General features: G+C 51.8%; 2 protein-coding genes across 5 annotated transcripts in view; one reads left to right on the forward strand and one right to left on the reverse strand.

Moving 5' to 3' along the window:
• Nucleotides 1-27,341, reverse strand: part of LOC131209654 (G protein alpha o subunit) — a 41,953-nt gene that overhangs the window by 6,453 nt on the left and 8,159 nt on the right. Inside the window, exons 1-6 of one of the 2 annotated variants that reach the window (XM_058202777.1) lie at nt 22,743-22,860; nt 21,616-21,658; nt 20,182-20,323; nt 19,580-19,740; nt 308-436; nt 115-244 (exon numbers count right to left, since the gene is read on the reverse strand). In XM_058202777.1, the coding sequence (XP_058058760.1) occupies nt 115-244; nt 308-436; nt 19,580-19,740; nt 20,182-20,323; nt 21,616-21,658; nt 22,743-22,860 (723 nt within the window). Of the gene's footprint in view, nt 1-114; nt 245-307; nt 437-19,579; nt 19,741-20,181; nt 20,324-21,615; nt 21,659-22,742; nt 22,861-27,341 lie in introns of those variants that run through there. The other variant, XM_058202769.1, reaches the window with a different exon arrangement.
• LOC131209629 (probable cytochrome P450 49a1) lies at nt 8,296-19,403 on the forward strand. Of its 3 annotated transcripts, none has more exons than XM_058202750.1 (11): nt 8,296-8,695; nt 12,035-12,315; nt 16,882-17,128; nt 17,202-17,318; nt 17,813-17,889; nt 17,977-18,172; nt 18,264-18,429; nt 18,511-18,680; nt 18,751-18,829; nt 18,903-19,136; nt 19,221-19,403. In XM_058202750.1, the coding sequence occupies exons 2-11, from the start codon at nt 12,069-12,071 to the stop codon at nt 19,332-19,334; spliced, it is 1,647 nt and encodes a 548-aa protein (XP_058058733.1). In that variant the 5' UTR covers nt 8,296-8,695; nt 12,035-12,068; the 3' UTR covers nt 19,335-19,403. The 3 variants fall into 3 exon arrangements, with proteins under 3 accessions (XP_058058733.1, XP_058058725.1, XP_058058740.1); XM_058202742.1 differs by having other exon boundaries at nt 8,296-8,498; XM_058202757.1 differs by lacking the exons at nt 8,296-8,695; nt 12,035-12,315 and adding an exon at nt 16,657-16,764.

Here is a 27,341-nt window from a genome sequence, read left to right on the forward strand (position 1 = left end):
CGCGTGGCGTGAGAACGGTGCCATCAAGCAGCTCGTAGAGGTCGGTGGCACGGGTTACGTAAAAGGTTAGCCCGCTTGGCTGCGCACGTTCCTAAGCGCGAACCCGCTACTTACCGTGGTTTCATCTTCATGTAACACCTGATCGTACTCGGACATGGCTACGCAGAAGATGATGGCGGTTACATCTTCGAAGCAGTGGATCCACTTCTTTCGCTCCGACCGCTGACCACCGACATCGAACAGCCTGGAATGGGACATTAGCATTAGAGTCCGTGGCGTCCGCCCGGTCCTGCCGGCTGCTACTCACTTGAAGTTTAAGTTCTTGAAGGAGAAGTGCACCTCCACGATACCGGTGGTTTTGACACGTGTCCGTAGGATGTCCTGCTCGGTTGGCTGATAGTCCTTGGCGCCCAATCGATCGAGGTCGTCCAGGAAACTGCGGAAAGAGATCGAAAAAACACGTACGCCATGAGCCATCTAGTGATAGTTTTCCAAACGGTGCTTTTAGATCGGTCGGCTCTCAATTTTGATCGCTAGTGCTACGCTAAGTGCGCGGTTATTATGCAACGAGTACGCACACGGTTCCATGGCCAGATAAACCTGGGCCACCCATTAGGCCCACCATATCTGCGAATCGATCGTGCAGAACGCACAGAGAATCGCCCAGTGCGCTGTGACTCAATGTGCGTTGCGCGAACCCCGAGACCCCGTTGCAGTCGGCAAAATCCACGGCTCCACGGTTGTCGGCTATGGCCGAGTGGGCAGGATCCTCCTCGCATCGCGCATTCTTGGCTGCACGACCGAGGCGGACCGGCGATGGATTATTTAACAAGTTTTGCTTACTACGCTCGGAGGCTTATGAAATCGCTTACGTCAAAGAACGAGACGCCCATTGGCCACAGAAGAAGACGACAAGAAAACCGGCACACCGGCACCCTACATAGGATCGGCCACCATCGGGGCGGGGAGCGCGTGCGGCCTCCATTAGGCATTTGGCGTTAAAGGGATGATTCTTCGTGGCGCTCGTTGGGAGGGAAAAACGAGTTATCGTCCCGCCTGGAGGGAGCGCGCACACGAGAAAATGGCGATGGAAAACTGCAGACAGACGGGCCCGCCTGCTGAAGGGTGAACGGGCGGGAAAGCGACGGGTAGGAATGCGAAGCGTGACTCTAATCAGTCCGGGGACCGGGCGGTCGTAACTGGATTCGCGGATTGGTGCAGGATGACGCACCGGGCGCGGGCCAGGCAATGAGATGCATCGTTTGTTTTAGCAGCGCGCCGTCAAAACGGGTACTGCACTTTCGTTTTCCATTTAATGGTGACATGTAACGAGCACTAACCGTTGATGGCCGAGGCAAAGAAGTTGAGTGCTCACCGGCACCGGGGATCTGGCTCTTAATGGTGCCCCGGCTCACGTTTTCGTGTCCGTTGTTTGATGGTTGATACGTTGTGGTTCAAGAGTGGCACATTTGATGGGCAAACAACTTCAATTGCCACAAAATCATGATAAGCACCAAAAACGCTCGATTGTTGGGGTGGCAGGATCGATAAAACGTGGAGGAAAAAGAACTACTGTCCCGTACATAATTTTAATGTGAATAAAACGCTGGATATGTTGCGAACATTACAAGCTACCGTTGGCAAAATTAAATTCACTCCATTAGCATGCCAAAATGCTTTGCGAAAACTGCCCCTCGCGGCTGACGTTGGAAAATAATAAAATTACGCCCGAATCGCGCCTTTAAACCTCGTACACCCGACTGTAAGCCAATAAAACATTTATGATACCCGCGGCGCCGCTTTCCTCGGCAAGTCTGCGGACGTAGACACCCTTCAACCAACTCGCGTCTATCGATCACTTATACAGCACACCGATAATTACCGTTGAGCGTTGAATGATCGATCAATAAATTGCCCCAACGACCGGGTCCTCGGCTACGTCCTTAACGGATGACTGCCAGAAGGAAAAGCTATACGGCGCAGAATTTTACATTTAAACTCTTCATTAATTTCTCTGCTAACCTCGAGTTGCGTGACCAACGCGAATTGCACATACTTTCTGCGGCGGGTCTTAACCGGTGCAATGAACACAGGGCTGCGCAACAATAGGCACTAATTTGCTGTTTAGAACAGAAAGTCTGGCCAAAAGTCTTGGCCAATAAAGTGTGGTCGTGTGGGCCGTGGATTTTGCAACGCTCCTTAGGAGCGCAAGCCACGGGCCAGACCGCGACCATTGCAGACGAGCGAAAGTTGCCTCGTGTGGCTCCGATTTGTCCCAATTTCCCGTTTGTCAAGCCGTTTGCCAATCGATTGCCAACCTTATTGCCGGGCACGGTCTGCCTTCCATCTGGTTGCCACTGCAGGCGCTCTCTCGGAAAACTAGTCCCCACCGGCTAAGGCTGGCCTGGTTGGGTATCGTAGGCTTCGTGTGGCCTCGAGTGCTTTCCGGCGAGTGCTCCAATCTCTAAGATGAGGAGCACTTTGCCAGTTTTGCCGGATCTTCGGATGCGACTTTTGACACATTACCACCTACAAGCTTCGGAACGGGAGGCCACCAGCCCTAGAATCTTCGCCTCCGCCAAGCTGTATGCGAAACCCATTAGCCACCTGCGCGTAGAACAGGGTCACACATCTTCAAGGTCTCGAGCGGACTCAAGGTTGCGCTGATCCAATACTCGCATGGCCGCTAGCAGAGCCACCCAGAGCTTTCCGGCCAGGAAAGTGGTTCCGTTTTTAAGGTGCGATGTTTGTCCAGATATTGTTTAAAGTCCTTGACGGGCGCGACGAGGTGGCGTAAATATAGACTTTTACTACTCTAATCAACCCTGGTGTCCCCCGGCGGGTGTCCAGATGACAAAAGTGGAACGCACAAATGGACCCGCTGTCTTTGGAGCAATAATCACGGGCCTAGCGAGCGACTTCCATCCATTTGCAGTGTTTGACAGTCGTGCAATTCGTGACGGTGCTTGCAATCCACATTTGATTTATTATTTTTAAACCGTAGCTCATTCGGAACCCCCCGCCGGAGAGCCGTGGGAACCAGAGCCCGGTTGCGTTGGATCTTCAATTCCGCGGGTATGTCCCCATTCCGATGCACGTGCTTCGTCTTTAATCATTTGGCCAACATTTTGGCCACAGGGCAGCGGCCAAAAAGCCATCCTGCAAACCGGAGAACCCCACGGGCCACCGTGGCATACCGATTTCGACACCTCTGCGCAACACAGCGCCGCGTATGATTGATGGTTCGATCATTTTACATAACCTAGAAAGAAGCTGTCCACAAAACAAAATGACGACGACGAGGACGATGCAATCTCGGCCATTCTCTCGGGGCTGCCCGGGTCATCATCCGCCTGTTGGGATTGTCCCAAGTGAAGGAACTGACATTTGCGTTTTTCCTGCACTACTCCTAATCTTTCGCCGTGGACATCGACGGCGATTTAGTGATTACGGTGACGTAATGGAAATTAGTGCAATTGAAAAGCATCTATGGTGCCGCCGACCCATTATCTTCTTGTGGGGTACCCGGAAAAGGCTCGCTCGTGTGCTGTCACCATCGCCCGAGGTATTTGTGAAGAAGTACGCTCAAGTACCTCATCTCCGTGCCCGGCCGAGGCGGGACCGGTACAGAAGTAACTACGACGTGATTTCCCACACCCAAACCCAGCAGCATCATCGTGCATCAACTGCTCCACAACAATGGCACTTTTAGACTTCCATTTCTTCGCCGCGTGCGCTCCACAGAACACGCGCCGCCGGGAGCAGCCCCGGAGTTGGGCAATGGGGCCATCTAAGCCCCCGGCGTTAACCCGCCGTCAGCGGTCGCCGCCACTGACAAAACTAACGTTTAATGGACCCGTGCGTTTCATAACGTCCCGGTGGCTGTGGCAGGTGGCAGAGGTCTGATGTAATGAGAAGCTCAACTTTTGCCGCGCTGCTAAAATGTAAATTAACGCGACTTTTTTGGGTGCGAAGAGTAAACACGCACTCCGCGCACTGTACTAGAACTAAAAAGTAAGGCTAAAATAATGCCCCCACAGCAGCAGCTACGACGGTGGGTCGTACACAGGGTAAACATTAGCGTGACCTACTAGCGGGATGCCATGTCCCCCCCGGTAATTTGGCGATATTTACGCACGCTCCATAAAGTGCGGAACCCGGCTCCATAACGCCGCGAAAGGAGCCCAGTAAACTTTGACCCACATTCCCGGCGGCCCACAGCCCGGTCCTAGAGGTGACGAACTGCGTGGAACTAATTGAAAATAGCACTACCGTGCCCAGAGGTTGGGCCCCACACACTACGGTTACGTCATCTTCGGGGAGCTGCAGAAGCTTTAATTGCGCCGGACACTCTCCGAAGAGCCCGTGATGGCTGTCGAAACCCTTGGCTGGGCCCCACGACAATAGGTTTAAGGTGCGCTCCGTTCGATCGGGTTGACGATTAGGAACGATCACAATCGGGAAGGCGCCCGCTTTGGCAACAAAACGGCTCCCCCTAATTAACGTTGCTCCAATCGGCGGGGGGCGGCCCAATTTCTGGAGCATATCAATCGCTCGAGTGCCACGGAGACGCCCTGTGATGAAAGTATTATCCTAGGATGGCGCAATGGACCGTGCCGGTTCTACAACAATGGGGCCTCAATTTGCCGCATTCATATCCGGAGCATAATCCCCCCGTGCCAAGTGGCGCCGGCTTGAAGATCGACAGCGGGGCCGACACCCGATTATCGGCGGGAATGAGATGATTGTTGTCTATCGGCAACCGTGGGGCAACCGTGACAGTGAAAGGTGTGCCGCCGCTGGCGCTCGAGAGAGAGAGAGCGCTGGTCGTAAGGAGAGTTATGTAACGGTGGGTGGTGTTGCTTTTCCCACAAGAAACCCGCAGCATAAACCAGTGGGGTGTTCGCCCGGTGCTCTTGATTTCGAGCAACAAAAAGCAACACGATCGAGGATAATTGTTGGCATACTGGCTCTGGCACACTGCATCGATAGTGGCGCATTCTGCGCCGAAGACCTTGGACTAGTCCGGCCACAAAACCAGGTGATCAGGTTTCGTTTGTCTTACCATCGGCAACCCCATCGGCATGAGTGATTGGCATTTGCATAATGAGAGACACTACAAGTGTCGCGTGGGAAAGTCTAGACTGGCTCGATCGACTTTCGCCAGGATAACGAGTCGCCGCAGCAGTGTCCTTACGGGCGTGCAAAATCAGGCCACCGCACATAAAATGTCTTTTCAATGCTCGTCACCTGCCAGTGACAGCCATTAGCGGAAGAAAGGATCGCCCGTTCGCCCGTTGTCTTCTTACTGGTAAGGACTTTCGTTGGTCGAACGAAAGTGAACGTCTCGCGCGATCGATCGCGATCCACATCCGCCGTCGCCGGCAAAAGGAAAGACGGCTCCCTCATAATGGTGTAGGTCAACAGCACAGACCAGGAAACGTACCGCCCGACCCGAGGTGTTGTTTGTCCAGTGTTTAGCGTGTGTCTGAAGAGTGTTGGAGTTGGTTCGGGTTGGACGATTTTTTTCGCCCCGTTCGGGATAGCGGCTGGAAGCCATCCTAGGTCATGTCTTTGTGAAAGAGACTGTTCAGGAAGGAAGGATGTGTAACGTGCTAAAATGGTCGGCTTGTTTGGAATCGTTTTTTTTTACGGAAACCTTCACGGTGAGATTGTCCCGGTTGGGTGACATAAGCGAATGAATGTGCTGGATGCGTGTCCAGCGCGTCGAATCATCCACGAATGGTCCGCACGCTGCCTAGCGAGCGCGAACGTTCGATTAGATATTTCCCTTTTAGTTTAAATGATTAAATTGCGGCCTAACATTGGTTTACCCCGTGATGATGGATGATGAGCTCATTCCAAACAGTGCTGCACACATACTTCACAAATCACACACGGGGAACATAACGTTTAATCACTTCTGTAATCAAAATCTCCAGGAACGAATTTTGTTTGCCTTTCTTGTCAATAAACGCTGCTCTCCTTTGCGCCTTTCCCATCGATTTCTGAATGAAATTATAATTTTTCATTTAAATAAAAGGTATGTAACGTGAAAGAAGTATTACCGGGAGTCGGCTAGTGAGCCAAAATTCGTACGATAATGAGCGTGAAGTAGGACTCGGTGCGTTGTTGCGTAACCGACCAGGTTTTCGGATCTCGATAAGTCGCCGGCGCTCAATTCCGCGAATTCTGGCCAGTGGCCTACGGTGGCTGCAAACTTTCAAGTAAAAGGCTGAACGGTGATTGTGCCACCCGTCGAAATAATCTACTTGGAGGCTGTTTGCAAACTCGTTCGACTCCATTTTTGGTGTGCGAGTTAACCTTTCCGCACGCCAATTATGATCTAACGCACCTTAAACAGTCCATATTTGTAAAGACTAGGCTTTTGGCAGACAGTATTTAGTCAGGAAATTTAGGACAAAGTATGAGTTCTCAAAATAGCCAACATACAGCATAACCCATTTCTCATCCCAACACATTCCAACTGTCACAGCCGAAAAGGGGCCAGTTGGGCAAAGAAAATGAATCCTCAAACTTTGCCACACCGAGAGCACATTTCCCTCGTGTTTCTCGAGCCGCGCCATCATCACGTGCGTCATCAAGGCAAACTTATGCAATAAAAAGCCAAATGCCATTCCGTGCATTCCTGCGGTTGATGATGAACTTTTCCACGTTTCCCACTTCGTGCTCGGGTGCATCGTAGCACGGCACCGCCTCATCCATCCTTGGGGCACTTGCACTTCTATTCGTGAAAAGCGCATATCAGAAAAAGAAAAACGACATTCGTTCCGTAACATTTCCGCAACGCAAAATTACTCGAGCAAAGTCATGCGGCGTTTGGTGTGGCGTGGAAATGTACAATAAACCACAAGATGGCAGGTTCCGACAATTAGTGCCGTTCGTATCTAAAAGTGATTTTTGTTTGTCTGACGGGTCTTGGCTTATCGAGAATAGTTGCAAGATTGACCATATCATCCTTCCTTATTTGGTTGCGATTTCACTAAAGCAAAGGACCCGCTGGTAATAACTTCGATAACGCGAATTTTGGTCGATCGTTTTTATGCAACGTGCACTGTGCGCCACATTTCAACTCGCAGGCGTCAAGATGCACTTGAAACGAGAGTGGCGAAAACACACGCGTCCAGACAATTCTCCGGCCTTTTGGAGTGTTTGGGGCAGCTTTTGTTCACCGAAAGCGAAGGTGATGTTATCTACTTTCATGACAGCAGCCTACGCGAATGTTACATTCTAGATTGGGCGCAGACTCGGTTCCTCTTCCTGGGAAGACGTTTCACATTTAGGATCCGCACACCTGGCCACGTGAGATGTATACTTTTAATTTACGGCCAAGTCCACGGGCCAAGTTCAAGGACAACCGAAAGCGAATTAAATATGTAAATTCTCTCCCCAGAAACCTAGAAAAAATTCTTCTTTCTTTTGACATTTAACGCCGACACCGAATTCGATGCCGAAGAAGCAGGAAGTAAAAGAGAAAAGTTCCAAAAATCAACGAAAAATGACTGCTGAAAAAAAAACGAAGATAATAAATGCGGCCCATCGCTCCATTCCGGGTGTCCTTAAAAATTACAGACAGTAAAAACAGGAAGATCGATCTCGGATTCTAATCTCCGTAGGCCCCAAAATCACGTCTGGCGAATCGATGTCCGCGTTCTGGTTTTAGCTAGACTCTGGGACCATCAAACGAGTGTCCCGCCACAAACCGGTCACTAAATTGTATTCTATTCTTCGATTCCGTCTGGGGTCTGTCGCAAGGTTTCGCAGCTATCAGATATTGAGATAATTTAATGCAGATGTCTCTCTCCCATCGGACAGACCACTTTTCGCCTTCGCCTTAGTTCAGTAATCCGTGCCAAACAGCTGCTACCCAAGATCGCGGCACAGCCGGTGATCGTCGGTCGGTGTTCCCCACCACCAAGGCGCGATCATGCTGCTGGCCGCGAGTCGGTTTCGCGCAATGCTCAGCATATGCTGCGTGAGAAACCAAACCACCTCCCTCGGCCGCCACGGAGCGGCCCCACGAAGACGACGGCCGTTATGGACGTGAAGAAACCGTCGTCACGACGTCGTTGGGTTTCAATTACGATCGGCGCTTCGGAGCGAGCGGTTCGCAGATAGTAGAGAGCGCGATTTTAGCTACCAAGTCCTCGGTTCGTTCTTGGGCCCTTTTTTCAAAACAGCTACAGTCGTGCAGGGTTCTATTTGTGTTTGGGGCTAGTTTCCATCGGTGCTGCAGTTGCTAAAGTGATCGTCTGCTTCGTGTTTACGCCGCAAGTGTCGAGTGGGAAACGATCGATCGATACTAGTTTGCGATCGAACGTGAAACGTGCTAACAACTGAGTCGTAGTCCTCGTCCCGCGGCCAAAGGTGCGAAAAGGGTGCGCTTAAAGGCCCTCGATGCCGAGATAGAGAGCCACAAGTGATCTTGAAAGTGAGAGTATATTGGTGAATCAGTGAATGTGATCGTCTCGAGCTAGGTGTGTACCATCCGTGGTGCCGTGACGTGTTTGCACGACCAATTCACATCCTTTTCCCTACTACGCCAGGCCGTGCCTTTTCCTACGGTTTTCTCTTTACGACCGGATTTGATCATATTTTGGTGATCACTCGTGTGTGTGTGTGCGTGCTTGTGTTCGTGTGTGTGCACACGCGGGTGTGCTCTCAAAATAAGGAAGTAAGTCCAATCAGTTGGCAGGCCGCCGGAACGGGTGACGATCGGTATAAGGTTGATGCGCGATTTGATTACAACCCAGGGCCCATTGTTGTTGTCGAGGCTGCGCTTTGGAGTGTGAAATTGACTATCTTTAGTTTCGCCTCTGGTTCAATAATCGTTCCGACGGGCAAGTCACGGTCGCCAGCATTAATTTGCAAATTTCCAGCTCAAAAACGGCATTCGAGATGGACACAAATTTAAATTGAACCCAAAACGGAGCCTATCGAAATACTATTCAACATGCCGCGGTGTTTGTTTCGTGCATAGGCGAAGGACCGCAAAGTCAAGTTTGATAAGCTAATTTTGGCTCCCAGGAGCGCTAGGAACTGTTAAGGGGCCACCTGTTTTGTCCGGAAACGGCACCATCGCAGGATGTGCCGCTCTTCGGATCGTTTCGCAACCGACGAGACCTTCACCGACTCACGCTCATTTTCGCGCCGGCCGTCCAGAAACGAAGAAGGTGCTATGCGAAAGAAGCGCTCGCACACACGGGCAAACTATTAACACGCCAAGCCCTTTTTCCGGCCTCCCGCCAACACCAGCAACGAAAGTGCGAGTGGGTTAGGCGGAAAGTGAAATTGTGGAACGCGCCGCCGACTGGTGGTTGGCCGCGTTACGCAACATGAAGCCACGGGGCAGACTAACTGTCGAAGGTTCAGCCCGACCGGTTGATGGATTGTTGGGCCGCTGGGTTCTCTGGCTGGGGCTCATGATCTTAGACAATCCGTTCCGATCCGAAACCAGTTCCCGCCGGTGACAGGTCGAGGTCTAGGTTGATTAGTTGATCTGGCCGACTCGCCGTGTGCGCTTAGACGCGAGTTCGACTCACGGTTTAATGCTAAAAATGGCACAAGACAAACAAATGGCTGTGGCTGTATGCTGACGTGTGCCTATGCAACGATGCAATCAAAAGGGGGCGGCTCTGGCCGCGATGGCTAATAAAAAACGAGGTACTTCAAACAAAACGACATTACGCCAGCGTACCTGGGTTATGTCGGGCAATCCGCCTTTTGCATTTTTGTGCAAAACAACTTGGTGGACTTGTTGCTCGGCCACTGCGCCATAAGCCTTATAAGCCTTCATCTCTGCTTCGGCTTGGCTTATCGAGTCGAGGGTATTTACTGGCAGCTGCGAACGAGTTATCCCCCAGGAGTTTTGGTCCAGCAAGTTGACACGAGTGGAATCCGACCCCCAATATTTTCACATTGTTCATCGGGTGGGAGCCACGGAGCCCAAAACATGTGGGGCCCTTTTGGGGCCAGCGTCGCAAGCGCCTTCCGAAGAAACGCGTCCCGAATCCCGCACATCTCGACAGCGCACACTTTCACCTTCCCTTGGGCCGGCCACAGGTTTCCGTGGCGCTGTGCGTTTCTGTCAATTTGTTTGTCGTCGGAGAAATGGACGTTTTAAAAAACGGTCGGTCGGGTGCGGCCCAAAAAATGCGTGCTCGAGTGAGAGTTGCTTGGGGGTTGGGTGAATGGAGTTTTTAAGAATATGGGCCATTTTTTCTCCATCCGCTGCTTGTCTTCGCAATTCAATCCCAAAGCCCAACGCAAGTTGTTTATCAACCACACGATACGGCCGTCTGTTTGCTAATTACTCCGCGGCGTTAATTACCGAGCGAGGATATTTTTTCCTGCAAGCTAGCTACCTTCTCTAAAATCCCGCCACAAACCAAAATCCAATCAACCAACTGCGCCTCAGCTCATTAAAGTTCGCGGAAAAACGCGAGGACACGGACAGCTGTGTCGGGTGGCTGGTAGGCTGGACGAAAATGAATCAAAAACCCATTTACGCCTCTTGGACGAGCTTTGTTTTCGAAGAGCTATGATAAACTCAATTAAACGCAAAGAACACGCAACACTTGGCCAGAGTACCGCCAGCCAGCAGAACTTGGATCTCGGCCCCTTCGAAACAGTGGAGCCCAGTGTCTTGAGAAATGTCAACCAACCGACGGCCTCCCCCCCATTGGCACTTTATATTGCCTCGCCAAAAGCAAACCGTTTGTCTCGCCGTGTGTGCCCTTCGCTCGGGGAACTGGAAACCGGCCAACCCAGACTCCTTTCTAGTCGGCTCCGCCAAGAGCGTGTTCTGGTGGTGCCTCGGCGGTCGGATTTGTTTGCACCACTGGTCTGTTTGCCCGTGCTGTCCGTTTGACCATGAAGTCGAGCTTAGAGTCGCCGTAGGGTCACCTGTAGGCCACTCCCAGCTGATGTCCCATCCCGCGGTTTGAGTTTTTGAAACGATTTTCGTGGCCCTCACATGAGTCAACGACTGCGTGAAAGGTATGCTCCTCGAGGTCGGTTTCTCTGAGGCGTGAGGGTTTCGATACTCTCTGATCGAACGGAAACCGAATCTTGGGCCCCCCTCAAATTCCCCACCGACCACGTGGTCCGTCGGTAGGTTCGCGCCCCAAACGATGGCACCGATCCATCTTCAATCGAAAAGCCATATGCCCGGCCCGGCGGACCTTCGGAACTTGGGCGTAAAAATGCGTAGAGTTTCTTGATTGCTTTACGCGAGCGAGGGGACGAGAAAAAAGGCGCAATCTCCCACCGCTCGCAAACCATCCGGTCCGGTGCCTCCTTTTGCTGGTCCACTCATTTGCATTAGGCAAACGATGATGTTGAGCAGCCTCTCCGCTCGCGACAGTCCACTGCGGAGCGGTGACTGAAACCGAAACGAGATCTTCTTTCACTGAGCCTCACGTCACGATTACCTCATAGCCTCGTAGCTCGTGGGAAGGCTACAGCGAAAAGGCGAGGGATAGTGGCGAAACCGGCCAGAAAGCCCGGTATCGATAGAATACTAACGAACCCAGTATTGGCAGGCAACTTTCGGGCCAAATCTCCACTCTCCGAAACTCTGTTCTGAAGGTTGATGACCATTGCGTAATGGCCGTCGTAAGATGGACCATCCATCATCCGTAGTTATCCCTACCCTCCGCGAGGATGTCTTCTTGCAGTACCAGATGGTGCGAGGCAACTTTTTGGGCAAAACTTTCCATAGCGTCCCAAAATTCTGGATCCCCTCCGGCTGGCAACTGTCACCCGCCGTACTCCGGGACTCCATTTGTCAGGGAGTGAAACTAAAAGTAGCAACGACAGTAAAAAATGATAATCTTAAACCGGTTCCATGAACTTGGCTCGATGGGTGAGCCGTGTGGTCATTGCACACCGTGAAGGTCAGTGGCAGAAGTATTTCGGTGGATTAAGACAAGTTGGTGGCTTTAACTTTAGCAGCAGTACACGTCTCCCGTGGTTTTGTAATTTCCTCAACTTTGCATTCCTCTCTTCACAGACAGATCCGCCTCAGTGTGTGCCGAACAGCAAACATGGTTGGGCAGAGAATAGCAAACTCTTTACTGAAGAGATCCGCCTTTTCCTCGGCTCTGAACGTTGACGCGGCGGCAGCAACCGGGACCGCCGTCCTCGAGCCCACGATTCAGCAGCAGCAGCTGCGACATCCCGCCCCGACGGCCCTCAGTGGACAGTATCCGCATGCCCGCCCATACATCGATGTGCCGGGTCCGAAGGGACTGCCACTGATCGGCAACTCCTGGCGCTTCGCACCGATCATCGGTAAGTGGCGGGTGAATCGCACACACGCAAATCAATCCGTTAATTGGGCAAATAAAAAGAGCCTGAGCCTCACACTCAGAACGACCTTCTCTGGAGGGATTCTACACAGTCTGCTTCCGACGGGAACGTCGCACGATCGGCGAAACGGCCGCTCATAAAATCGGCTCCCACATGGGAGCCGTTTTTGCCATTGAATCAGCGATCTCAAAAACATGTTTTCTCGATTCCGAAGGTCACGGCCGAATACGGACGTTCCCGGACGTCATTCGTTGGGGGGGCGGTGACATTCTCATTCCGGAGCTCGATCGCCTGGGCCGGCTGGGGATTTAGGTAACATCCGTGGAATGGAGCTGAGCGTGAGTGAAAGGTGCCCTCTATCGCTGACGCCAGCAAGTCTACGAGCAAGTCCCCCGGGGAAGGAAACACCGCCACCACCGCCGCCGTCGGGCGGCACACGAAACGATGCAGAAACAGGGCGGAAAACTCGGCCCACCGCCTGGCGGCCTGGCCGACGGAAAAATGGTGGGCGCCGGTCTGCTGTGTGTGGGGTCGTAATTGTTTCGAACGGCGAAGCAGCAGTCCAAATTAGATCATAACACCCCCTTTTCGATTCGATTCGGATTCATGTAACGAAAAATTATGCTACGCCCGCGTGTGGCGTACCATATGGAAATTCGCTTCGCGTAACGTCAAGTGGGGCCATTTTACAGTCGATGTTATTACATCCATTATTGTAGCTTCGCACCGTTCAGGTGGTTGCAGGGCCCCGGCGTTGGCGTGTTCGATAAAAGCCACGGTTTCGAGGCTCCCCACACGGGGCAGTGCAGTCGGCCCACGGACCTCGTCAGGCAGGGAACTGGGTTTCACAGGACAGTTGATGTCCTGTGACCTCGGCCTCTTGATTGACTATTTCACATTCTGAGGCCGGTGTTACACAACAACACATCACAAAAATGGACGTTTCCTTCCAACTCCAACGTTAGGTAATCCACGTGTCGGCGCGTTTCAGAAACCATGGCCCAGGTCAACAATGGCCCAGGTCGCTCTTGGTCAGCAGCAGAAAGGAGTGGTTACACGTTCACACTAACAGACTGCAAAGTGGTCCATTTTGGGGTCCGAAACATTACGCCTTTAATGGACACTCTCTCCTTGTCGCAGGTCGGACAACAAGAAAACCGACCACAATCGACCAACCGGCTGTCATGTCGGCAAATTAATTGCGCGTCAAAAAATGAAGCAAAAAAGCCCCCCCGGACAAGTTCAATTCGGAAAGATTGATTACAGTTGTGACACGGTGCATGGCAAACCTGGGGCTCCGATGACTCCGATGGCCCCGACATCATACATACATCATGCGCGTTCGTGGCAATTCGGAAGCGGTGCCTCATAAAGTAATGGTTCGTGCCCCCCGTGACCGTGGCCCGTGGCAATTCATGCCCGACCCAAAAAGTCCGAGTCGGGCGCGCGCGCGCGTTTCGCAAACATGGCCACGGCTGATTTCAACATTCCACGAAATGTGGTCGGAAGAGGAAGGGATCCATAGCAGCGAAAAAAAACAGGACCGACGCATGACGCTCTAGGCTTTCGGGCACTAGGCACAGTGGGAAGCACGGGTTTACATAATTTGTGACAAATTTTTTTTTTGTTCAAACACACGGCGGCTGTGGAGTCCTGCCATCTTCGTTGACACGTTTTCCCGGACCCCGGACGCCGAATTTCTTCACCATGTACGGCGGTGTGTCTTGCGATCTCCGAACCAGGCACAATTGTGTGTGCGGATCATGTAACGCGGGAGCAACGTGCGTTCCAATGACACGGTTTGCTCAGTGAGTGCGAGAGCTACAACTCTTCCAGCAAGGAGTGGACCGGCTGTGACTGGCCACTGTCCCGGTGCCAACGTAACAGATCTCACAACGGTGCCGCGTGCCGGGGTCGAAGGTCACAGCGTGTTGATCAAACACAGGACAAAATGGGTCGAGAAGCTCCCGTGAGCCGAGCCGGGAAGATTTGGGCAACAGAAAGAAATCGAAAAGAAACCGGTGCGCTGCACGTAATCGACGCCACTGGCCGACCCTTGGATCCATCATTTGGGGTTTGGTCCAATGGCACACAATCGGCACCATCGTGAGGCGGAAAGGTCTCTAGCAGTTAAAACAACTGCCAAAGATCACCACGTGGTGAGATTTGGTTGGTTGGACTCGCTGCCGTATGGAATCGCAGAGTGATTAAATGCTGCTTGAAAACTGCCAATACTCTTTAATATCCTCGCCATTTTGTATGCTTTGCATAACCGGAGCATCCATCTTATTAGTGATAGTCCATAGTATTAGTTGTGTGAATAAATTCTTGATTTCCTTGATCAAAGAGTTGTCCGTCGTTAGCTACTACTTTCTGGCATCTTTCAGGAAGTTCTGGGAAGTTCTTTTTATACCATTCTGGTCGTTTTATGGCCAAAGCTTTGCTTCAAATGCATTAATTGTTGTCGATGGGATTGTCCATCAATCATTTCATTAGGTGTTAAAAGCTCAAAGTGCACCACACCTTTCATATCCCACCATATGCACAGCTTAACCGTTGCGCAGTGAATATTTCGCGGTGGACATGGTTCAACAAGCTGTATCCAGGCTTTTTTAGGTTGAAGATTCTTGTAATAACTCCCCTTTTCATCAGCAGTAACGATTCCGTACAAAGAACCCCCTTTTTCTGCCGTGCAAGTAGTAATTGAAAAGTACTTCTCGCAAAAACACTCTGCTAGGAACAAAACTTGACATGTTCAAATGCTTAAAAGATATGTTTTTTTTTAATTTTAACAAAAAAAGCTATACTGCGTTAGATGCGTAATGATAGTAGCTATAAAACACATATTTCACAAAAAAATCTTTGTTACATTTAGTGAGTAATGTTATCTATTGTAAAACGGCAAGAATAAATTCACACACCTAATACATTCCAAAGATTACACTTCCAATTAATCGGTCAATAGTTTTTTGCCGCAAAAAGCTGCTGTTTGGTTAGCAACGCGACCTGGAATTTCAAACGGATCTGTCAAATTCACACGACAGCCCGTTCAGTCGAAGAAAGCGCTGTTTGCGAGACACAAATGTTCTTAGCTCGGAGTTCTTAGCTCATCTTGATGGGGTGTGTCTGAAGCCGGGCTGAGAAGCTAGGATCGTAACAGACAAAGGTGGCCAATCTAACGCTAAAAGCAAACGACAAGTACCTACACACATATCCCATTCCGGGGATAGTGTCACCACCAATCACAATTATCCTCCGTCGTTACGACGGTGAACAAACAAACGGCCACCACCCGAAGTGGAACCATTCTGGCCCGCGGAGCACATTCAGGGCGGTGAGGCTTAAGGTGTGTCCAGGGCTATCAGCAGCGTACTAAACCCTGACACTAATGCGTGTAAATGGTTAACACATGGTTGGCTCTTTTTACTGCTAATCTGACCTTACCTTACCCTGTGGCACTTAGAGCCTGGATTCCCGAACAGCGGCGGCCAAGGATTCGTCCAGGATGCCCGAACTCAATTCAGATTTACTGTGCCGAAGTGAAAACGCCAAGTCACACGGTGGTTAAAAAATGGAATCCTCTTCCTAATTATAGCTCTTCGCCGGCACCCTGCAACAATGGGCCATTCCGGGACCCCGGTGGCAACATCCTTTGTCGGCCACTCCGCCTAGTCATGGGCAAGAAAGCAACCATAAACAGGGCACATGCCTCAAACACAATACTCATTGATGACAGATATCAATGGCGAAAACAATCGGCACGTTTTGCTGCCTGTCACCACGTGGCACGCGAGTTGGGAATCTTCGTGAACGCCAAATGGCCATCCCGGGGGGCGGCACTGGAAGGAGTTCGTGCCTGGAGTTCCTAGCGGGTAGGTGACATTTTTTTCGCTGTCATCGCCTCTCGTCCCCTCGAGTCTCGAACCGACCAACCGGCACCGAAGCCCCAGGTGTCATCGAAACCGCGGCGGGTTGCCAGCTCCAGTGGTTGCGACCACAAACACGCATTAATTAGCGTGATGCCGGGCGAATGATAACTAGCTCCGGCGCGCGCACTCCTTCTCAAGTGTCAGCCGCGGCCGCCGCGTGAACAATTCCCGACTGGCACGCGAGGCGGCACATGTAGCGTGGTCGGGAGTGGTCCCGAAACCGCCCACAACCTGTGTGGGTCTTTTTACGATCTTGAGAAGTATGCCGGAGGAAGAAGACTGATTACTGGTCGGTTCTCGTTCCGGAAGTGGTAACATAAATCCACCGAAAACACCTGTAGGCCCGGGAAGGTTCCAGTGACGGACTTCGGACTTACTTTTCGTTTCATGGCTGACCGCTCGAGATGCTTTCAGCCGTCGCTCGCTTGAGATCGCTTGGCAGTGCGCGCAGACGCGGTAAATACTTGGGCAAATTAAATACTTCAACTTTGCCGAGGAAGATGTGAGTGAAACTTGCGTGACATCTTTGAACCGCCCCACCTGCTAAAACTGCTTACTCTTTCACACTGTCCGAGTCCGCGTGATTTCTAATCTCTCTCTTCCTCTCTGCCTCATTCAGGTCAGTACAAAATCGAAGATCTGGACAAGGTAATGCAGGACCTGCACCGCCAGTACGGGCGCATCGCGAAGGTAAACGGGCTGATCGGCCATCCGGATTTGCTGTTCGTGTTTGACGCCGACCTCATCAGAGACACGTTCAAGAAGGAGGAAGTGCAACCGCACCGACCGGCAATGCCCTCACTGCGCAACTACAAATCGAAACTGCGGAAGGATTTCTTCGGTGACAATATGGGACTGATTGGGGTGTAAGTAGCGAACTGTTTCGCGGAACGATAGCTGACCGTAGCGTATGGTAACTCATTCATTCCCATCCGATAGGCACGGTGAAAAGTGGGACGCCTTCCGGGCACAAGTCCAACAGGTGATGCTGCAGCCCTCGACGGCGAAGAAGTATATCGCCCCGCTCGACGAAATCTCCAGCGACTTCATGGACAGGTAGGCCTTTGACTATGGGAATGAAAGCACCCCAAAAGGGGTCCATGTGGAGGCCAACCGATGCTACGTACTTGAGATGAATGTCAGCTACTTTACTGCTTTTCGGGGTAGCGTGACGGCGGTGGTCACACATTTCACTGAATTAACATTTATTCCGACCCTTCCGAGAGCCAGTTAGAAAACCCAACCCAGTAGGTGTAGTGATGTGCGTCATTACCACACACTGGTCGGTGGCGACTAACCGAGGCCAAACATCGCCTCGGCGAGCGGCGAGAGTTTCTATCTGCCGTGACCGTCAAACCAAGCGGCCGAGCTCGATTAAAACCGGTTTTTTCGGTGGTTTTTGGGATAGGAATTTAAATTCAACCGTTGCAAAAGTTGCCAATTGCACAGGGTTTTCGAAAAACCTTTACGATTCGTGACGTCAATGAAGCTGAGAGTGCATTCGGCAAAGTTTTCTAATCGACTTGTTGCTTTCAATATTCTTCCCGCAGGGTTCAAGAGATGCGCGACGAGAACGATGAGCTGCCCGGGGATTTTCTGCACGAGCTGTACAAGTGGGCCCTCGAATGTGAGTACTTTGGTTTTCCCGCCCACCCCGGGAAATGGGTCCAGCAATCCTGGGATTGATTTTTAACGGCTCGTCGTCCGTTTCTAGCGATCGGTCGGGTAGCGCTCGATACGCGTTTGGGGTGCGTTTCGAAGGATGGCAACGATGAATCGAAGCGCATTATCAATTCCATCAACACCTTTTTCTGGACCGTGGCCGAAGTCGAGCTGCGGATGCCGGTGTGGCGTATCTACGAGACGAGCGCCTACAAAAACTACCTCGCCGCACTGGACACGTTCCGAGAGTAGGTTTTGTGTTGTCGGCAATTTCGAAAGCCTTTTCTCGGCGGTCGCTGGCATTTAACATGTTGTTCTCTCTCTCATGACCCCGTAAAGGCTGTGCATGCGGCACATCAACATTGCGATGGAGAAGATGAACAGCAGCACGGAGCAGAAGAGCGAGGAGTGCATCTCGCTGGTGGAGCGTATCCTTCAGAAGACCAACAACCCAAAGATTGCGGCAGTCCTTGCGCTCGATTTGATCATGGTTGGCGTCGACACGGTGAGTGCCGCGCGGAGGCTAGGAGGCTAGCGACAGTCGCACTAATCCTTGCCCGACCCGACCGATCCTCTTTTTGCGCAGACCTCGGTGGCGGCCACCTCGACGATCTACCAGCTCAGCCAGAACCCGGACAAGCAGGAGATTCTGTTCAACGAAATCAAGCGCAGCATGCCGACGCCGGACACAAAGTTTACCATCTCCATGCTGGAAACCATGCCATATCTGAGAGCCTGCATTAAGGAAACGTTACGGTAAGCCGGGGCATTAGTTTGCCGAATGTCCTCGGCGACTGACCGACCATTGTCCGCTCTTTCTCCGCAGCATGTACCCGGTGGTGATTGGCAATGGGCGCAGCCTGCAGACCGATGCCGTCATCGAAGGATACCACATTCCGAAAGGGGTAAGTCCCGAGATCCCGTGACCCATCCGTGACCGGTGGCATTAGAGTAACACCGAACGCACTATTCCACCAGACACACGTCATCTTTCCGCATTTGGTCGTGTCGAACCTGGAAAAGTATTTCGCCGAGCCGGACCGGTTCGTGCCGGAGCGGTGGCTGAAGCGGGGCGAGCTGAAGGAGCACTCCGGGTGTCCGCACGCCGGCCAAAAGATCCACCCGTACGTGAGCCTCCCGTTCGGGTACGGCCGACGGACCTGCATCGGGCGACGGTTTGCCGAGTGCGAGCTGCAGATCCTACTCTCGAAGGTACGTGACCGACCTCGGTGTGTCGTGCGGGTTGCCTAATTGCAGGCGTTATTTATCATCGGCCACCCTCCGTTTTGCTTGCAGCTCTTCCGCCGGTACCAGGTGGAGTACAACTACGAGAACCTAACGTACAAGGTGAACCCAACCTACATTCCGGACAAGCCGCTGAAATTCAAGCTCATGGAGCGGAGCAGCTAGGGGCAAAAACGACACTAAACTTATGTACATACGAGTAAATTGTTGAATAAATTAAGATAAGCGTGCCCAGAGTGGTGGAACAGCTGGAAATACGTGGCTGGAGAGTGTGTTTTGCACCAACGGGCCGCCAGGCCGGACATCCTGCCGCAGAATGGCAGGGAACCCCTTTACGGCACACCGGTTGATAGCGGACTCAATTAGCATGGTTTCGGGGATTGTAGTTTCACCCAACGGCGAACACTCACTATTTTGCGGAATCGTTCAGCTGGTACTCGTTGCTACGGCAGAAGCACTCCTGCACACCGGTGTCCGACCACAGCCTCTTCATCGCTAATAGCAGATCCTCCGAGAACGGTTCTGTGTCGTGCATCCGCTGCACCACATCGAACACCATCTTTGCGTCACACTGTGGGGAAATGGAAGAAATAGAAAAAAAAAGGTGAAGATTCCGAGATCATTTACACAGCCCAGTGACAGACAATGTTTCAGTGCACGCGTGGACCCGACCGAGACCGCCTGCCACCCCTTGGCCAGTGTGGTGTGGATTTTGAAAATATGTAACCGGAGCCCCGGACCCGGAAACCCAATACGCTCGCTACCGGTTTAAAAGGCTAAACCGCACGCCAACCTGTTCCACACCGTAGAGGAACCGTCATCCGACCGTCAAACCACAAACCCAACCGGGTCGACCTGACCTCCGTTGGCGAAAATAACCAAAGCGTGAATGGGTTTTACATGCTTCGCAATCGGACTGAGCTTGACGGTGTCAGATTTTCCACAGACACAGTGGCGTTGCAGTCTTCATCGGTCTAGGTTCCTGGGGTCCCCCTCCCCCGCAATAACTTACCTCCCGCTCGTTATTACCGAACGCAATGCTCAGGTTGGGCATCGCTCGCAGTATCGCAACTAGTGATTGTATCGTGTTGCTGTACACTACTGGCCTATACTGTTTGAAGTCCTCTGACGTGAAGCCACTTTCGTGAATAATTCTGCAAAGAAAGAGAGGGGAAAGTGGTGCGTAAGTGCGGCTTGCTTGAGGATGTGTCACGAACGGTGGCAGCCCGTCCATCGCCGAGCGACCGTTATGCAGTTTTGAACCGCTTTGCCCATCCATGCCCAGCACAAAGAGGGCGCGCAGGACACGCTTACACAATGAGTGCCCTTCGGGAGCGGAGCGAAAATTGAGCGTTTCGAAAAAATGGGAACAAAACCGCCGGCTAAACAATGTTCTAGAAGACTGAAAAGGACATTCAGCACGGCGCTCCGACAGCGCAGGGAGCGGGGCTGTCAGAGCCTCGGATCGGTGGGCCATTGTTGGTGGAGAACTAGGACATCGTATCTCTCTCGCTGACTCGATGGTGGTGCCGGGTTCAAGTTTGCTAACAGCTAAACCCATTTGCAAACAAAGACTAGTCCCCCCCGCTTCGCTCCGGTTTCCCTGTTTCTTTCTGCCACGTCGATAGTTGGAAGGCTCGGATCACTTAAGGAAGAATCGGTTAAAGAAAAACTATAACAACGACCGGGACCGCAGAGACCGCGTACAAAGAATCCTGCTTGCCAGCGTTAAATGCATTATGTTTTGGCCCCCGGCAGGGGCCGGGAAACCCGGAAGTGGCCGTAAACCAACACGAAAAACCAGTGGGTGGAAAACGGTGTTTGGGTGTGGGCTTCCGATGTCAACAACCGAAGGGGAGTTTGGGATTTTTGGGGGCTAACAGTGGTGGTGGCGGTGCATAAAAGGGAGCACAAGAAGCATGGCCGCAACAGCGCCTTGCTGGAGCCGCCACTGAAGTTATAGTTTATTAATTTATTTTTTCCACCCGGAAACCCCTCGTCCTGCGGGCGACATCGTTTAGGGGAGCCCGTCGGCAGGGCACGCGACCCGTTCCGGCAGGGTTCCGTTCCAGGACACCTTTTCGCGTGAGTAGGAGACATCGGGAAAGTACATAGTACGTACGCGAGAGTAGATCGCGTGTAAATTATATTCACGTGTGCCGTTTTTTTTTTTCTGCTTGCTACCGTCTCCATAGTGGTCCTCCATTGTGGTTTGTCGACCGAGCGAAGGGACCAAAACCGCGTACATTAGCCAACCGCTGAAACCGGATACGTGTGGTGTGTGGATATGTTTCAAAATACTATCCATAAATCGTTTCCTTGCACGTCAAGGGGGCACTAAACGGGGCACAGATTTCTTTTGTCGAAAGGCTTTTCTCAAACAAAGACCACGGGGCCAGGACAAAGAAAATGAATATTTCGAGCTACAAAGTGAATCTGTACTTACTTCATTTGTTTAACGATTGTACTTTTTCCCGATTCGCCAGCGCCTGCAAGAGAGAAACAGTAAAGTAGTGTTAAAAAAATGACAATCAAAACGCATTTAATAGGTTGAATCGAATGTTGTTGAAATAGTTTGGTGTTTACTAGCCCCACCGGTGCATATCCCCGGGAATGCTGTCAAAGCGCAACCCGGATCGTGAATTTATTTGAAAAATATTCAAATCGCCACCGCAAGTGCGTAATAAAACTAGAGTGTGGCCACTGAGCCGCTTTTGCCAAAGAGGTTGCCGCCCAGAAACAACTGCCCCAGCCCCAGGCTAACGGACTTCCGCTCTGGCCTCTCGCACGTCGGTGGTGGGGATTGCGAATTTTAAGTCAACAATAAATAACCATCCTAACCCTCGTCCGGACCGATTGACGTCATTCCGATCGATCCCGTTGTGGTTTGTATAACGCCCTGGGAAGGCCGTTGGGTGGACGATTGAAGAACGCCCCGGGGCTTTGGTGCACTTGCAACGCGGTTCCCGGACGCCGAAGTCGGTGGGAGTAAATATTTAAGCAACCGTTTCCCCTGTGCAAAACTTCAAACTCAGACCCTGTGTCACCAGCGTCTTCTAGCGTCGAGTATCCGACTCTGGTCGCGCAATTTGGAGATGCTACCTTTAGCTGGTGACTGAATTCGATAAAATGCTTCACGATGCCACGGGCCAGAGCTCAAAGAAAACACACCGTGGACTGAACTTCAAAAAAATGCAAGTGTTTACAGCGCGCGATCGCCAGCAGATCCTCCAGCAGTCCGGGGCCGGCCGAGCGTCAGACTCCAGAGTATGCTCGGGCAGGAGGCGCTATATTTAGAAACAAGCTAACCTCTTTCGCCGCTCTGTTTATAAATCCCGTGCCACCACGGTTCCGCCACTTGAATGTATCCCGGTCCTCCCGGACTATCGATCGAGGGGTGGCCGGCTCGTAATAATCGATGAATCAGTGCCCGCCCGCGCCGGATGCTCCGTTCGCCGTTCGTGCAGGTTGCGGCCACCTAAACCACCTTCGTTTTAATGGAGTCAGGAGGGAAACTGAATGCCGATCAACGCGTTGCTGATCGATTCTTCGGGTGCGATCCGTCGTCCTTACCGAGCAGTAACAGTTTGATGTCCTTCGCCGCCTGGATGCCGTCCTCCTTGAGATTACGCTCGATCAGGCGGCTCCTAGCGGCGGCCGCTCGCTCCTCAGCCGACTGTGCGCACCCCATAATGCGTATCGCTTCCGTGCAGAACGTTTTGAAGGTTTTCTCGGTTCGGCCAAACGGTTTGGCCGAAATCACAGCTTTGGTTGGAAATAGATGCGGCACGGACGACAGACACGGCGGCTAGACGGAGTGTCGGAGTTTCGCTTCCGGTTTTTGCTCACACTTGGCCCGCTTTTGGCCCGGTTTTTGCCTTCGGCTTCGGGTGCTGTTCACTGTTTATGCTGCTTCCGAACCATTCAATAAACTTTTCCACCGGGTGGGATCCTTCTTTCGGCACTCTCCTTACGTGGCTAGGCCACACGCATACACACTTGCACTAACTTCTCCACCCGATCCGGGACTACCACTTGCTACACGAAGAATACGCACGGATCAGTATCGAAATGAAATAAAAACGATGTGGAACAGGGGGGATTAAATCCCACGACGAAGCACACTTCTGAGGACAACACTTTTATTGTCCCTGTCCGGAAGGGTGGCGATGCCGCACTCAAGTCGTAAAGCGACCCCAAGTTTATCATTTTATTAGCGCTCCCTCGCTTGTCGACATCCGGTTTGACCCGCCAAAAGCAACGAGCGAGGAATTCACAACACACACACTTTACTGTCCATCATTTTATTTCGTTCACGAAGACCCAAAGAATAACAGCACACCCGGTGAACAGGACAGGATGCTTTCTCAATCCCAAGCGTATTAATCGATTAATACATCCCATCCCAGCTGCTTGCCAATAATGAATGATGTATTATCGCTCCCGTCGTGGGTAGAGTGTTCCGATGCTTTTATCTCAAGTGCGACTCGGCCGATTCGGGACCGGATGATGATGGACTGAAAAAAACATACGGATTCCTTACGGATTCCTTCCACTCCACTTGTGCCTTGTGTGATGGTCTCCACACTTTGGTCCGCTCCGAGACCGTTGTTTGGCAAAAATGTTCCTCAGAAAAACGCAACACGCAACGCCGCCAATCGTTGGGCTTCTTGTTCTGTCAAAACACTCCGCCGGCCAGGAAAGGTTGCCGGTAACAATCGATCGAAACAGAGGGACACCAGAGGTTCCGCGGCTTGAACTTTGACTAGTCACGAACCAGACCGAACCATTAATCGGCTTTCCACGGTTTGAATGTTTTATGCGACTCGACCGGACCCACAGATTACGGGGTTCTTGATTTCTTTGGCGAGTTCGTGACACTTCGAACGTGTAAACCTGGTCCTGGCACGGTGCGGCTTCTTGACTCACAGAAAGTTCACCCCAAAAACTCCATCACCCGGAATTAGAGCACCACCTTCGGGCCACCGGTTTGAACATGACCTACAAAACTTGGCAACAAAGTCGAAAACCCTTAACCCTCCCTTACTTCGCTTCTACGTCCTGCTCCGTCCGCTTCTGCTGTTCCGAATCATTCAGGACGATTCGGCCTATGGATCGGCGCGCAACAAGATAATCTGCTACCCCCTTCACAACACAACCAACAACAACCCGAAAACCTCCTGGAGCTCACCGAGTGGAGCACCCGCACTGCTCACTCACGAAGTCCGAGCTCCGGAAAGGGTCACCGGGTGCGATACTGACAGTAAGGGCCCGGAATAGCGCGCCGTCCACTGCGCATGATCGTTGCAATTTTCAGCAAGGATTTCCACGCCACCCTCTGTAGCCAATTTCTACGGTGCTTTTTCCAGGTGTCCTTCCCCGGGTTCCGGGCTCTCTGGATGGGTGGGTTCGTATTCGTGACGAGACCCGTTCGTGATGAATGATAAACGCGATCCGATGATAGGTAGCCCCCGGAAGTTGGAGCCCGGACAATCCTTCTTCGGTGAGACTCGGAACGGTACCGGGTGGCCACAATGTACTCAGCGATCCTTTGTGCCAAATACTTCAACACTCCGGTGGACTTGACTTCTGCAGTGCTGTCGCAGTCAATCGATGCCATTAAAGACCCACAGTTTAATAAACCATCCACTTGGGCATCCTTTAATCAACGACAGCGACACGACGCAGAATTTATTCACTGGCCAACCAACCAATCAAACCTCACAGACCTGGCTCTCTCACTCTGTGTCTCCCTGGGCCCGACTGGTCGTATCGATCGGGTTCGAGGATATTAATAGTGCGTTGCGGCTTACCGCTTTGTGGGTCAAATGGGAATCAGGTGGCCGCCGCCAGCCTAGCTAGTCTTTGGTCTTTGGTTTGGTCTGTTTTTTTTTCCCCTCTACACACTCATAGTGCGTGCGAGTAATGAGGAGGTCGATTCTGGGTTGTCGCCAATTCGGTTTGCCGAGTGTGCCTTGAGTAGTAGTAGTGACATTCGGTTGGTTTAACAACTAAACTATCTGCCACAGACTCCACGGTGATAGACGGTGAACGTAGATTCCTGTTCTGTGGCGATCCACTCATAAATTTATCCGAGCACTCAATTGTACGGACTTCAATTAATACCCAACCCAGCAACAGCCAGCTCACTAAATAATTGAAACCCAATTAGTCAGTTGCCTCCCAAAGGACTCGCTGGCCGTCCGATGGAGACGCTTGGTGGCCGGTGACACTGTTCAGGGTTTACGACCCGGCCTACCGCTTCACCCGAGGCGCACGTTGAGTAAATAAGGCTGCCAAAGGATTCGTCCTTAATCTTGGAGCTCATCAAGACGCACCATTCTTATGCTCTTTAGGGGGTCTTGCTACCTAAAACCAAAGGGAGATTACCTTACAAAAGCCAACACGAAACACGAAAAGGTACGCCTAGCAACGCTTTCCCTTTCGGTCCGGAACAAGACCGGATCCTTCTACGGATTTCGCTGCACACACACGCGCGCACACGAATGACAAACAATCCGAGAGCATAAAAACATGCTCCGCGCGTCTGTTCGTTAGTTTTATTTGCGCAAACCTGGCGATGTCGCTACGCCTGGCAACGGGATCGGAAAACGCGGTACGCTTTCCCTCCGCTTGACCTTGAGGGTACGAGAAGCCCCCGCCGGCCGCAGGAGGTGGTGGGGAGGATGCAGCCTCCCCGAGATTGTGTGAGCTTTACAGCGGAACGGCAGAAATCAAGAAAAGGACGACCAGCGAAGAAAGCCTTGCCCTATCGGTGTGGAAAATAACTGGCCACAAAAGTGAGAGTCACAACTTCGGGTGGACTTCAATTTCTTTAAAAAAAATCAAAGTTGCATAGTGAGAGGGGGATAGAGAGAGAGAGAGAAGGAAGGACATCAAAGTACGGGGTCCTCTGCAGTGCCATTAGTCGCAGACTCCACGGGAGAAGTGAAAGTTCGGTACCCTGGTGTAGCTTCCGTATCAGTGCCCGAATACAAGCGTAAATACACGCAAACTGTTGCCAGTTTATCTCATTACATCGTGGCCAGTATCAGAGCACCCGAGAGGATTTGGCTCCTTTTTTCTCGTTTCAAGTAGCACGAAAATCAACGCACACAAACACGCAGTATCGTGCAGTACCGTGAATTGCAACCCAATGTGCTCTCTCTCTCTATCTGGTTCTCTCTGGCTCTCCGTGACTCTGTGTGTTGTGGACTTATTTTTTTATGGCACCACTACCACCACCACGGCACTGCAACGTTGCCGATAACGGTTTTATTGCCCCGTTTTTCCACAGATCCCCGTAACGGAACCGTAACGACTTTCTGCGTCGACCGGGACAAGCGGTTTCGGGACCGATTGGCCGCTTCAAAGATCGGACAACCGGATACGGGCAACCGGTCGGTCGCGGTGATGTTGACTCGCTGAACGACCCGCATCCGTTCCAAACGATGCCCTTGCCACATCGTTACGCAGCTTAGTCGCCTTTTTGTAGTCGTCCTGGTTTTTGGGGGGGCTTCATAAAATATCTTTTGGCAAAGTTACGAGACGCCTTTTCTTTTGCTATTCCATTTTTTGGCCACAAGATACGTTCCTTGTTGGCCTGTTTATACAAAATTCAGCCACTGTTTTGCCGGCACTGCGAATTAGACTGCCATCAGATATCCTCCCTGGAACCCCAATCGAAGGCGCACAACACCTGCATTTTGCATCTCTTCGTATATCAATTTGACCAGAAAACAAACATTGGGAGCACTGTCAAAAATATCTAAACAAGAGCTTGCGCCGGGAACGGAACACCGAACCGGACGACGAAACATTGTTGCAAACGCTGCAGCGAACACCTTAAGCACCAGATTCCGACACGCGCCGTCGACAATAAATGAAATTAAATCCTGGCAAAGGTGCAACAATGTTCCATGCGGGACGGAGAACCGAAACTTCTCCTCACGTTTCCCACAGTTCCGGTTCCACAGCGGCCCACCAGGGTTTTGTGTGGCACCACATGGCCAGTTGGCTGCCAACGGGTGATGGGCAGCAACAGATGACCGGCCGGAATTACACGAGTGTTTAAACCAGATTGCCAATAACCAGGGTGTGTATATTGGGGGCCGGATGCACCTCATCCTCATGTGATGTCGAAGAGGGTCAAAATTGTAGCACCGTGTTACG

This window comes from Anopheles bellator, chromosome 1 (assembly GCF_943735745.2).
Source record: "Anopheles bellator chromosome 1, idAnoBellAS_SP24_06.2, whole genome shotgun sequence".
In the NCBI taxonomy this organism is placed as follows: Eukaryota; Metazoa; Arthropoda; class Insecta; order Diptera; family Culicidae; genus Anopheles; species Anopheles bellator.

Excerpts from the sequence above, each read along its gene's own strand:
- LOC131209629 (XM_058202750.1), top strand. The coding sequence starts at position 12,069 with ATGGTTGGGCAGAGAATAGCAAACTCTTTACTGAAGAGATCCGCCTTT. Across the intron at positions 17,129-17,201 it reads AATATGGGACTGATTGGGGT|GCACGGTGAAAAGTGGGACG; the intron begins GTAAGTAGCGAA and ends CCCATCCGATAG. Across the intron at positions 17,319-17,812 it reads TCCAGCGACTTCATGGACAG|GGTTCAAGAGATGCGCGACG; the intron begins GTAGGCCTTTGA and ends TTCTTCCCGCAG.